Genomic DNA, 13,095 nt, shown 5'->3' with positions numbered 1-13,095 from the left:
ATCGAATTGCGTGCAAGTTGCGCCATGCTAGACAGCACGCATGAAAACATGCCTTCGCCAATCAACGATGGAAATCAATATATTTTGGGAAATATTGGCCAGCACAATGTGGTATTGGCGTGCCTGCCCGCTGGCCAATATGGCACAAACAATGCGGCAATAGTGGCAAGCAACATGATGCGGACGTTTACCGAAATACAAGTTCGCTTTGTGGTCGGTATCGGGGGCGGTGTACCGGGCAAAGTTGACATTCGACTTGGCGATGTGGTCGTAGGCGACCGCGTGATACAACACGATCTCGGCAGGATTACGGCCATCGACGGATTCCGAGGCACAGGTTTCCCGAGGATCCCCCCATTGAGACTTTTGCAAGCCGTCTCTAAGCTGCGCGGGCTTCATGAATCGACGATCAGCCAGATCTCATCCACAGTTGAGAAATTGCCTCAATATCAATTGGGGTTGGTGTCATTTGAACGCCCAACTGGTTTTGAGGACCAATTATTTCGTGCTGAGTACTCTCATGCAGGCGAAACCCCTAGTTGCTTGACCTGTAACCCACTTGAGATAGTGGTTCGACCAAGAAGATTCACAGACCGACCCTACATACACTATGGTGGAATTGCCTCTGGTAATCAAGTTGTTAAATGCGGACAACATCGCGACTCCTTGGCCAATAAACTCAGTGACGTATTTCAGCACGATGTCATATGCTTCGAGATGGAAGCAGCAGGCTTGATGGACACCTTCCCTTGTATAGTAATTCGAGGGATCTGCGATTATTCTGATTCGCACAAGAACAAGGCATGGCAGGGATACGCGGCTGCGACTGCAGCCGCGTATGCAAGGGAACTCCTCTCCAATGTTGCACCTGACAGTGGGATTACTGCTGAAACGCGTGGTAAGCATGCTATCGTAACCCAGGCTGGCTGATCACTGCTAATTTGACTATAGCCCAGGAAGCTGAGAAGGAGAAACAGCGTGAGCAGCACCAGCGACATCAGGAATCTCTTCGAGTACGTACTCGCCGAGTCATACTACTACAATCACTTTCTTATGAGCAAATCCATGATCGCCGTTCAAACATTGCAACACCGCGTTCAAGGACATGTGGCTGGATCCTTCAACATCCTTTGTACAAAACCTGGCTTGACCATTCAACAGTGGCCCAGCACCACGGCTTCCTATGGATCAGTGGAAAGCCGGGCGCTGGAAAATCGACTTTAATGAAATTTGCATTCGGAAGCGTGCGCAGGGCTGTCCAGTATTCAGAAGAAGATGCTGCTATACTGTGTTTCTTTTTCAATGCCCGAGGCGTTGAATTGGAGAAGTCGCTTCTCGGCATGTATCGCTCCTTATTGCATCAGTTATTGGGAAGGTTTCCAAAGTTGCAAGAGGTTTTCGACGACGATACCTTGATTCCGAGTAGTTACGCAAGCTGCCCTCCCCTCGAAGTTCTCCGAGATCTTTTCAGAAATGCAGTCATGGCACTACAACGGCGCCATTTGACGTGCTTCATCGATGCGCTGGATGAGTGCGACGAGACTCAAGTTCGTGAGATGGTGGTTTACTTTGAAGAGCTTGGCGAGGAAGCTATTGAAAATGATGTTCGGCTCAACATTTGCTTTTCAAGTCGTCACTATCCCCATATCGATATCCGATTTGGCCTCAAGCTTATGCTTGAAAAGCAGACTGGTCATTCAGATGACCTAAAAAAATACGTCCAGGGACATCTCCGTGCGGGTGTGACTAGACATGCCAACGACATTCAAGCAAAAGTCCTCGATAAAGCCGGCGGCGTGTTCATGTGGGTGGTCTTGGTTGTCGATATATTGAACAAGGAACTAGTCCGTGGTCGAGGTCGCACGTTCATACTTGAGAAACGCCTGAACGAGATACCTGCTGAGCTAAGTGACCTTTTTCAGGACATCCTCAGGCGGGATCGCAATAACATGGACGATTTCGTACTCTGTGTCCAATGGATACTGTTTGCGAAGCGGCCACTGGAACTGAGGGAGTTTTACTTCGCAATGATGTCTGTATTGCCTGACTATCATCAGATTCTGGCGGACTATGACCCGAATTCAGACCTGGAAGAAGGAATGGAGCTCCTCGTAACCAGCTCTTCAAAAGGCCTAGCCGAGGTTACGAAAACCGAACTGAGAACGGTTCAGTTCATTCATGAGTCCGTAAGGGACTTCCTCGTCAAGGATAATGGTCTTCAGCAGCTTTTGCAAGTCAGTGGGGATGACCTGGAAGCGAGGAGTCATGAAAAGCTCAAAAGCTGCTGTCTGGGAGAAATTGGGCCACTTTCAGCAGTCTCGGCATACCATAGATCTCATCCGAAGGTGACACGAACGGATATCGTCATGAAATTCCCGTTTCTCATATATGCGACGGAGAACGTCTTGAATCATGCCGAAGCCGCGGCGAAAAGTCTTCTTCAGGATGCCTTCATGGACCAGTTTCCTCTGGAGGACTGGGCGCGCCTTACCGGTTTGATTGACGATGATGCGGGGACCAATGTCGAAGATTCCCTACTGGGCTTCAATACCCGAAAAAATCGCTACTTACCAAACGTCAACCTCACATATATCCTTGCTGAGAACAATCTTCTCACTCTCCTGGAAAAGCGCGTTACCGCTCTTGCTTGGCAAGTTCATTCTCGAGGAGGACGCTACGGATATCCACTTTTTGCGGCAATGTCTGAAGGACATCTGACTGCAGCCAAAGCTCTCCTCGGTAAAACTGCCCAGCTAGTCGACATCAACGATATCTTCCCGGATGTCCGTTATGATGGCAAGTTTGATGACGAACAGGGTTATAGCACAAGCCCGCTTCGTTGGGCTCTTGAGAACAATCACGGTACTCTTGCCAATTATCTAATAAGTCAAGTTGAAAGCACAGATCACAAACTTGATCACAAGCAACCGATCTGTTACGATGTTGTGGACGGTAATCATCCTACCATCCGTCTTTTGGTAGAGAACACTGATCCACCGCGTTCGACAAGCTCCCTACCGAGGCCAGAAGCAACTAATGATACCAAACCTAACCTTAGCCCGGAGCTCGAAAGATTTTCCCGTTTCAACGTGGGAGACATACATAGAAGACCAAGGCTCTCGCCCACAGTAGAGAGTCGCAACAAACCCGCGACCAGACTGCTACTTGACTGGGGTTCGGCTCTCCACAAACTCGCTCATGAAGGAAGAGTCTCCAAGCTCGCAAGTCTTAATTTAGAGTCTGAGATTACCAGCAACGGACCTCCGCGATCGCTTTTGGAAAGGGGTCTGATCACCAAACATGAGATTTCAATCGAGGCGGTTGGATGTAGTACTCATGACGCCATCGAACTTCTGGTAGATAATGGAGAAAACATAAGCATGGCGTGCTTGGACGCAAGGACGCTGCTTGAAATCGCACTGCGTAGCAGAAATTGGGTTGCCGCTAAGTACCTCATTGGAGACGGGCACATTGCAGAATGTACCAGCTCTTATGGTCATTACGCCCTGCACCACTTACACTTGGCAAGTGACGTGGAGATGGCAAAGATGCTTCTGGAGAATGGCGCAACAATCAAGTGCGGAATTTCCTGTCTCGACAAGCCACTTCAAAGCCTAGCCGCAGTTGACGTTAGAGAGATGATTGAGCTCTTCATCAAATACGGAGTGGATCTTAATTATCGAGATCGCACGGGTCGTACCCCCCTTCATGAGGCAGTTTGTGGCGGTCATACGGTGTTGGCCAAGTTGCTTATTCAACACGGTGCGGCTGTTGATTCCAAAGATGTGGATGGTAGGACACCATTCCATGACGCAGTTTCATATGGATACGAAGATATGGCAAGGATTTTAATTATGGAAGGAGCAACGACTTACTTGGCCGACCGTTTTGGCAGAACACCTCTTCAAATGGCAAGCCAGCGACACCACAAAGGCATGGTTGATCTCTTGCTTCAAGATGACAGCGGTCAAACTAGAGCTCGGATCATGGAGGCAGAGACTTGGACGGGCTCTGCCAGGGACGAAGAGCAACGGCATGAGTATGCTGATGACGAGGCCTCTGAATCATCGGAAGGGGCAGCGGCGAAGTCACATCAGGGCGGAGAGAGCATTGAGGATGAAGAAGAAGAGCAGTATTTCACCGCTGTTGATGAAAGTGATTCTGTTGAATCCTCAGATGAGAACAGTGAAATATGAGTTTTGGAACTTATGAGAGCGGTGTCAAATGAGTATTGGAGGATACAATAGCGGTGGGCGCCCAAACCACAAGCTGCCAAAATGCTGCTCAGATGATGTCAAAACCGAGTCAATAATTGAAATTTGATTTAGTAGATCCTCTTTAGATCAATGCTGCTCAATGACACCTGATGCCGTGCGTGTGGGCATACACCAATCTAAGTTTAGGGAAAACAGACTCAAGGACGTCAGACTAAATGTACACGTTGCGGAGGACCCCATAGAATGAGTTGCGCATACTGCATTGCTCTTCCCTTGGGAGTGCTTGTGAAGTTTTGCTCCGCGACAGCGTTTATCAGATTGACGTCCGTTATATCTAAACACATGATCTACGCAGAAACGAACGGCCCAAGGAAATACGAGATATTAGTTCTGGCAAGAAAAAAACAAAGAAGACACAGACCTCCCCTGGTATGGATGCGTCCATCAACTGGGAGTTACTAGCCAGTAACAAAATTGTGTGCTGTCATTTTTGACGATCGAGTGATGTCAGCCCAAGGCCCAGACCGCCTACCGAATATTTATGGGGCGCAAGCGCTGCACAACACGCTGCGCGTTTGCCCTACAGAAAACGTTAACGACGCGTGATCCTGGGGAAGCGGATGGGTAGGTGCGGCTCCGTCGTCATAATCGTGGGGATCGTCAGGAGAGGGCGGCTTGGGACTGGGTTGTTTGCCTAGCAGCAACGTCACTGCTTGTTTTGGTTGGAGAAACTGCAGGAAGGCAGCTGCTGCCTGTTTTTGATAGCATTTGGTCGCTGCTTCCTTTGGAGAAAAGAAACAGGTCGGAGGAAGCTTAAAAGACATCGGATCTCAGTATTCTTGACGTGAAATCTTTTCGTTCCATCAACATCCAAGATACCCATCTGCGACCGTCAACAACAACAATCGACTCATCACCCACATCTCACAACATCACAGCGTCAACATGGCCAGCACCAACCCCACCAACTTCGCTAACCTGTGTGTTCTTCTCTCGTCCATCAAACTTTCTGTAGGGCATTTTTGGCTAACAAGTTTAGCCCTACCGAGGAAGTTCAGGCAATCGCATCCAAGGGCGGCCAGGCCAGCCATGGCCCCGAGGAGGTCATCTCCCCAACCGGCAACCTGAACCCAGGCAACTTCCAGAACCGGTATGTATCCTCCTCCCTTTCATGACAAACTTCTTGCTTTTTTGATTGCGGAAGTTACGCCGTGTATTGGGACGTTGACTGACACCCGTGCAGCCCCACCGAGGAAGTCCGCGAGATCGCGTCCGAGGGCGGCAAGGCGTCGTCCGGGTCCTTTGAGCCCGGCTCCGAGAAGGCGCGGGAGGCTGGTCGCAAGGGTGGTCTCACCAGTGGTTCTGCTTGAGCCCAGTTCATGAGATTACTGGGCCAGCAAAAGTGTACGATAGGAAGAGGTCACGAACTGACGAGCGAATAGGGAGATGATCTGCAGGGTCTCCGTCGAATGATTATCTGATATTTTCTCAACATTTGCGTTTGTTGTGCTTGTCAGGGTGTTTCGCCCAACGTTCGGGCCGCGCGCGGATATGCCTTCCGCTGCGGCCTGAAAAGCTTGGACACACTCAGAGGTTTGTGGGTGATATCGGATCAATAACAATCACGGGCGTGACCTTTTGAGAGGTACGGATGAGTCTAGGCCCTCCTTCGGCAGATCACCTCAGTCTGGTTTTCGTCTCGACTTACAAGAAGGGTGTTTGTTTGGCACTCGCCCTCCCGGAACCTCAGGATACAAATCCTGCCAGCAAAGGAAACACTTCATCAGAATGCAAAGAAAGCAGATCGGAAACGAAGCGGCTGCCACCAGATTGTAACCTTGCCAATCGTGGTTGGTGGGAAAAGGCGGCGCCAGGTTACCGGAAGTCTCCCTCGGCAAGCGCCGACCGGAGAGTTTCCCCCTCTGCGTTTTTGTTTACCCCACCCAGTGGCCCGCGGCCCCGGCAGTCCCTGCGCGCGATGCAGCAGCAGCAGAAAAGAAAAGATGAGGCTGTCATTGCGCTGCGAGTGTGAGTGAGTACCGTGAAGGTTTGTCCGCGGATAAGGGTCCGGCGCAAGGTCCTCCGTCAGCATGGCCAGCAGTCGCCAACGCAAGTAAGTAAGTGTAGCAGCCATGTTGGGCGTCCCAGGCCGGTTAGACGGCTTCCCAATGCAAGCACTAAGTAGGTACAGTGATGCTGCAGGTTCGCTGGTGAGGCCTGCGGCGGGAAATGCCCCAGGTGGGTGGTATCCAACGTATCAAGGTCGACGGCCCATTGCGATGGTCTGGAACGGGTGCCGCAGCACGGTGACGTAGACGAGGTGAAACCAGGCACCTCGATCGATCTTGGTCCAGCGAGCAGCAGCACCAGCAGCACCAGTGCTCACCCACGGAGAAGTGATTACCGCTTCTTTTTTGTTTTCCCAACCTCACAGTGCTGTAAAGTATGGCGGTGACTAATTCCATTTATTGGAGAGAGGGAGGGAGCAATAAAGTAAAGTAAAGATAAGCTACGCAGCGGGCATCATCATGCAGTGCTGGCACTTTAATCTACCAGCTACAAGACACCGTCGCAGCCAATGTCACAGGCCGGACACGCAAGAGCGGCACCCCAGATTCGGAGAGATGGCGTTCCAGATCTCGTGTCACCTTTCTCTTTTGCCCTTTCTCCTCTTTGCCCAAGTTGGGCGTGGCTGCCATCGCAGATGATCGGCCCAGGTTTCGTCCTTCTTTTGCTTTTTGGGTTTTGCTAGGCCAGCCCTGAAAGTATGTAAACTGGCGTGCTCCCGCCCTCGCTCTCAGTGACACCTGACGGCCCGTCCCTGGATGTTCTGCTCTGCTATTTGAAAAAAGTGCTCACCTACTACTACGCTCTTACCGCTCGAGATTCAGAGAGCCTGAATTGGCTTTCCTCGTATTCCAGTAATCAGTGAAACCTTCCGCCTGCCCTGCGCCGAAGCATCTCCCCCGGGGGATCCCCAGACAATCCGCGGTCGAATTGGAAACAGGAACCCGTCGAGTCTGTTGGGTCGTACGATGGCTGCGGCAGTGGGAGCTCCAGCAGCGTCCTCGAGCAGTCCTTTCAGCGTGCCAAGGTGTGTTCAATCTTTTGCAGTATCTGTATGTTATTGTTCATGGCCTGCATTCCCGTCATCGGTCCAGTGTCTTGTGACCCCTCCCCCGCTGTGCTGTGCTTCAGTGGAGGAAACGGCGAGGCCGCACCAGTCGAGTGGCTTTCCGGGCTGCGAGGAGCCCGACGCAGCCGGTGGCCCCAGCTCCCCAGCCCCCACCCACCAGCATGCGCCTCAAGTGTGGCTCATCCGTCAGTCCAGCTGGCCAATGCTTCTTGCTGCTTGGAGGGGTGCTCAGCCACGGCCACGTCCTCGCACCCTCGTCATTCGTCGCTGGCGTCGCTGCATCGTCAGTCATCAACGCGGATCGAGGTGCACCGCAAGCCTCATTCGCAATGCTGTCTGGCCCCTACCGCCCTAGATTTCAGCCCAGTCCGTTCCCAGGTTTTCGTCTTGCCGCTGGTGCAACCTCGCTCCAATCCAAAAAAAACACAGCAACACCACAGCACAATCCCCCCCAGACAAACGGGCAGACCACAGCATAGCAGCAGCGTCTGTTCTTCCCCACCCCGCCGCCGCCGCTAGCACCTGGTCGAGGTGACCCTGTGACTGGATCCCCCAGCAGATCCCAAAGTGAAAGGGCCCACGACAGAGAAAGAGAAGCCGGAGACCCTCCTCCATCCCCGCCCAAAAAATTGCAGCACCACCGAAAAAAGGAAACCGCCTCGTCCAGGGTCCCTTTCTTTCTGCAGGGCGTCTGTTTTTCTTTTTGGGCTTTGATTTTTTTCAAACATCTCGTCATCCCTCCCCCATCCCTCATTCCCCGAATTGTTTACATTCCCATTTCCCCTCTCCCCCTCCTTTCTCCCCTCAACTTTCTCCCAAACACCACGAGCAGGTGTGATCGATCCCCCAGAAAGATCGACACAACCCTCGCCCAAACCGACTTAACCTCTCCTCTGACGCAACTTCCTCGACCCGAACAGCCGCTTCCTCGCTTTCCGTCGTCATCACCACCAACAACCACAATCACAACCGCCGCCGCCGCCTCTGCAACCGCACCGCGAAAGCTCCGACAGCTCCTCCTCCTCCGCGCAAACGCCCTCGTCCGCGTCCCTCTCCCCGACACCGAGCTCCAGCAGCAGCATCACCAAGTCCGGCCAGAGGTCGGAGTCGCGGCTCAGCATGCCTTTCAGGAAGATGGCCCGTCACTTCGGTGACACTGTAAGACTCTCTGCCTCGTTTTTCTCCTCCCGCGCGACCGCAACCCGTTCGCTGCCGCGTCGCACTGCTCTCGCATCGTCCGACACGACGACCGGGCACATGGCCTGTCCTCCTGCCATCATCTCGTCGCCGTCGCAGGTTGCGCAGAGCAGAGCGACAACGCAGGGCGGGCGAACGCGGGGTACACTTTCTGACGGGGGGTGCCCGTTTCAGCGCTGCACCCCAAAAACAGACGAGGCCTGTATGAGCTGACCAGTGCTTCACCGTTTAGCTCTCCCCGCAGGCACCTTATTTGTCGTGTAAGTCATACCGAAACCCGCGATTCCCGCGCATCCGGCGTGGACATCATCAGCGAACCCGACTAACAGCCTTGCGTCGCAGATCATGATATCCTCCGTATGTTCCTCCGAAACACCGCGCCCCGAGCCGCTTCGTTCCGTCCCTCCCGAGGTCGTCGAACTAACCCATCCCAGTAACCTACGAAGACATCAAGTCTCTGAAGAACGATTGGTTAACAGATAACGTACGTGACTCGCCCTCGCTCTCTCCTCGACCACCGCTAATGTTTATAGAACATCGCCTTCTGGGAAGAGTACGACCCCTCAATGCTCCCCTCTCCCCCGCAAACCTAACAAACCTAGATGGCTCGAGCGCGAGATTCTCCCGAAATACCCCCAAGCCCGCATCATCCTCCTGCGGCCGTCAATGACGTTCCTCTTAATGAAAGAACCCGACATGCGCCAAATCCGCTCCGCCCTTCCCGACTTCTCGAAAGTAACGCACATTTTCTTGCCGATTAACGATGCTCGAAACGTCGCACAAGCCGAGGGTGGCTCCCACTGGTCGCTTCTCCTCGTCTCCGCCATCGACGGCGTCGCCTTCCACTACGACTCCCTCGGCGGCGCAAACTACGCCGAAGCCCGTCTCGCGACGCAAAAAATGTCCGAGATCCTCGGCCGCCCCCTCAGGTTCCACAACCTCGACGACTCCCCGCAACAAGAAAACGGCTCCGACTGCGGTGTCTTCGTCTGTATCCTCATGCGCCACCTCCTCGTCAAGCGACTGCTCTCGGCCAATGCTAGGGAAAAGGTCAGCATGAGCATGGCGAACAAGCTCATCGACTCCCACGGTGGGCGCAAGGAGATGCTCAAGATCATCGAGAGCTTGAGAAAAGAGGGCGAGAGGAGGAGATCGTAAGCGCCTTCCTTTACCATCCCCCACAGTCCTGACCCCCGGACTTTTGCTTGCGCAAAATACTTGTCTTGTGTCTTTGTTGTTATGCCTCCCAAAACTTGTATTATGCCGAAAGGGTTCCCTGACACCCCTTCTTTAAAAAGGAGAAGCGCGTCACCGTATTCGTCAAAGACGCCGCCGCGAATCGAGTAGTACCCTCCCGACGACCGATCGATCACACCGAAATGACGACTACCACTACTACACAAACTTTCAATTCTTCTCTAATGTTTTCGATAAACGATATCCACGAAGGCATGCACCCATTGTATTTGTTCTCCAACTACCTACTGTCCGAATAAGCAACACCAAAAAAACGTCACGAAGTATGAGCGATTGGCAAGAGGAGGCGGGACGAAGTTTTAACCGGCGATATGTCGATTGAATCCGAGTACGAAACAGTCGAAGGTTTCCTGTTCTTTCAGCGAGGGAGGACTTGGGAGAGGGATAGGGCGAACGTAGAGCGAGGAGGGGCCACATTTGGCGATGTTCAAACTGGAGATGGGGAATAGTCGGGGCGAGGCGTTTAGGCGTGCTCAATACGTGAGGATTCTAAGAAGACGGATCTTGGGTTTTACATATTATCACTCTTGTCTTTACAGGGGCGGAACGGAATGGCTAGGCAAGCATTCATGCTACTTTGTGCGGTCCGTTTTGACCTTTCATCGTCCGTGGTTGTTCTGCACGGTGTACCTATGCCATGCGCCACCCTTGAAACTCATGCCGCCCAACTCGAATGTTCCCGGACGAGATGCTAGCTTACGTATGGCCCATCGTGATTTTATGACTACGACTCTAAGTCTGAAGTGACAAGGGAAGTTAGGACCTCTGTACAGGAACGGTTCAAATCTGCTTAAGTTTTCTGTTTTTGCAGAGGCATTCCTGGGGGTTTCGTCTTATGATTATAGTGCAATAGGTATTAATAATAACAACAAATACAAAAGTAACGACGAGGATAGAAGCGACGACGATAGTAAAGTGATTAGAGTATATCCACAGGAAACGTAGTCGCTCTAGCACAGGAAAAATAGGCGATCTCCTTCGTTAAAGTACCGTCTACTGCCTATTGCGGAGTTGACAGCTTTGGATATTGCACTGCATTCCTCGAAACGGCTTCTGTGGGTGTAGATCAGACACATTTTTATGTTCCCTAGGCGGCAGCATCATGGCAGTTTTGTCTCACTTTGCTTTCAGTGGAACTTGCTAAGCCGCACAGAAAGGATGGCCTGATCGAATGGACTGTGGGATATAAGGAAAGAATGATCCCTGCCGGGCCCTAGGTCGCAAAACACTCGCTCTTTTCTGTATTTACTGAAACGCACCTCGCATCGAAGATGCAGCCATCCAACGCCACTCATTACGTCCCGGTCCACGATGGCAACGTTCGCGATAACGATGAAGTATCCAACGCCGAGACGATCATCCCTCCTGAGAATTTCCGCAGCCAACGAGCGAGAGAAAAACGTCGAGAAGGATACGCGAATACCTCCAGACGGCATGGGGCTCTCCGATCCTGGAGATGGGAAACCCTGGCACTTGTACTCGCGGTGGCCTCTGTGGTCGCAATGATCGTCATCCCGGCTCTGTACCACGAACCACCCGAGGCAGAGTGGCCATTCAGTATCAACATCAACACGGTCATCGCATTGCTGACGACTCTCATGCGGGCGACGATGCTCGTGGCCGTCGCAGAGGTCATCGGCCAGATGAAGTGGCGCTTCTTCGACGATCAGCAGAGGCCGTTGGCCGATCTCCAACACTTCGACCGCGCAAGCCGGGGCGTTCTTGGGTCTGTCAAGATCATCTGGGTTGCTCGGTCGAGCTTCGTCACCGTCGTGGCTGCGCTCGTCATGGTCACCTCCGTCGCGGTTGGACCGTTCACTCAACAGGCTGTGAGCACTGTTCCATGCTCGCAGGCAATACCGGGCTTGAAGGCGTCACTGCCAATATCCCACTATGTTCCGGGTAGACGTTCTAAGCTTTCGAGCGCAGATGGGGTGTATATGGATGCGGATATGAGAGGCGCCATGATCAACGGGCTTGTTAATCCAACGAGCAACGACAACAGCGTGCAACCGATTTGCGAAACGGGCAATTGCACATTCCCATCATCCTCGACAGGGGTCACTCATTCGTCCATTGGGATGTGTAGCTTATGCTTCGACACGACCAGTTTCGTCTCCGTACAAGATGAAATATTCAATACGACTGGCTACTTCAGTCCCACCTTGTATGCATTGCCAAACAACCAATTCCTGGAAATTCTAAGAGACAAGTGGTTTGCTTCCAACGCCACAAATCTTGAGTGGGCCAAGCAATCCTTCCCTGCAGGTTTCAAAACATTGGCTAGAATAGCCTTTGCAAACGTAACAATCTTGTCATTTACCCAGGCCCCTTGCACAAGAGAAAAAGATGGTACCATGCTATGCCCTCGCCCTGTTCAAGACTTCCGCCTACCCTACATCCGAACAACCAAAGAGGAAGCCAGCGTAATGGCCGTCTCTTGTACCCTTTATCCTTGTCTGAGGAACTACCACGCCGAGGTGACGAGGGGAAAGCTGGTCGAGCGTATCATATCAACAGAGCCTGTTTCACGGCTCAATTCTTATGATTTCAAGGTGTTGCAGCTTCCCTGCTTCGTGGATGGTGTCGAGTATGACCTCGGCAACATTTCTCAGGTACCGCATGCGGATTCGACCACCACTACAGTCAACGGCTCTGATTACCGAGTTCCAGAAACGTGCCTCTACAGGGTCGGAAGACTTTACGGAAGTGCACTTTCGAAATTCCTACAAGCCGATCTCTTGCGGGGCTATTGCAGGTTTCCCAGCTCGTTGGGAGGCATGCCGGACTGTCAAACCCAGTGGTGGCTCGCACCTCTGTACCATAATCTCACAGCAACCTTCGACTCCGTCAGTGACTCATTCGAGCAACTTGCTGTAGCAATTACTACACAATTCAGAATTACGGGTAGCAGCAATGAAACATTCTCTCTGACGGGCTATAGAGAGGCGGTTTTCGGTAGTGTGCTGGGAACGACGGTGTGTACGAGATTCGACTGGCAATGGGTTTTGCTACCTATCACTCTGGTCTTTGCAACAGCTATCCTGCTCATCTTTGCTGTTGCGCAGAGTTGGACTGACCCGGCCGTACCAGTGTGGAAGACCTCAATTCTACCGCTACTTTTATACAACAAAGTTGAGTCCTCGCACGATGAAGGAATGCCAACCTTGGACTTGGATGAGCTGCAGAAAGTCGCAGAAACCGCGAAGGCGAAATTCCAAACTAGAACCAGTGCAAGAATCGAAGGCGATTTAATGGAATAGGTGTAGCTGGTCATAGCTATGATTA

The 13,095-nt window shown here is 52.2% G+C and overlaps 4 protein-coding genes across 4 annotated transcripts; all 4 read left to right on the top strand.

Moving 5' to 3' along the window:
• Positions 1–717: 717 nt before the first annotated feature.
• CGGC5_v000376 (Ankyrin repeat domain-containing protein 50) lies at positions 718–4,196 on the top strand (the record flags this gene model as incomplete). The annotated part of the gene is made up of 3 exons (XM_032036973.1): positions 718–898; positions 952–1,013; positions 1,365–4,196. 3 exons carry the CDS (start codon positions 718–720, stop codon positions 4,194–4,196), a joined length of 3,075 nt encoding a protein of 1,024 aa, XP_031884356.1.
• A 966-nt stretch (positions 4,197–5,162) lies between these two features.
• con-10 (Conidiation-specific protein 10) lies at positions 5,163–5,587 on the top strand (the record flags this gene model as incomplete). Its single annotated transcript, XM_032036972.1, has 3 exons — positions 5,163–5,197; positions 5,257–5,367; positions 5,461–5,587. 3 exons carry the CDS (start codon positions 5,163–5,165, stop codon positions 5,585–5,587), a joined length of 273 nt encoding a protein of 90 aa, XP_031884355.1.
• A 1,665-nt stretch (positions 5,588–7,252) lies between these two features.
• Positions 7,253–9,897, top strand: nep2 (NEDD8-specific protease 2; the record flags this gene model as incomplete). The annotated part of the gene is made up of 8 exons (XM_032036971.1): positions 7,253–7,311; positions 8,274–8,511; positions 8,783–8,810; positions 8,893–8,907; positions 8,985–9,034; positions 9,084–9,103; positions 9,153–9,704; positions 9,849–9,897. The coding sequence occupies 8 exons, from the start codon at positions 7,253–7,255 to the stop codon at positions 9,895–9,897; spliced, it is 1,011 nt and encodes a 336-aa protein (XP_031884354.1).
• A 1,412-nt stretch (positions 9,898–11,309) lies between these two features.
• On the top strand, positions 11,310–13,070 carry CGGC5_v000373 (uncharacterized protein; the record flags this gene model as incomplete). The annotated part of the gene is made up of 1 exon (XM_032036970.1): positions 11,310–13,070. The coding sequence occupies one exon, from the start codon at positions 11,310–11,312 to the stop codon at positions 13,068–13,070; it is 1,761 nt and encodes a 586-aa protein (XP_031884353.1).
• Positions 13,071–13,095: the final 25 nt, after the last annotated feature.

Source organism: Colletotrichum fructicola (genome assembly GCF_000319635.2).
Source record: "Colletotrichum fructicola Nara gc5 chromosome Unknown KSG_Nara_v1_contig01, whole genome shotgun sequence".
Lineage (NCBI taxonomy): Eukaryota > Fungi > Ascomycota > Sordariomycetes > Glomerellales > Glomerellaceae > Colletotrichum > Colletotrichum fructicola.
The sequence above is the reverse complement of the archived record's forward strand: the minus strand, read 5'-3'. Positions and strand labels throughout refer to the sequence as shown.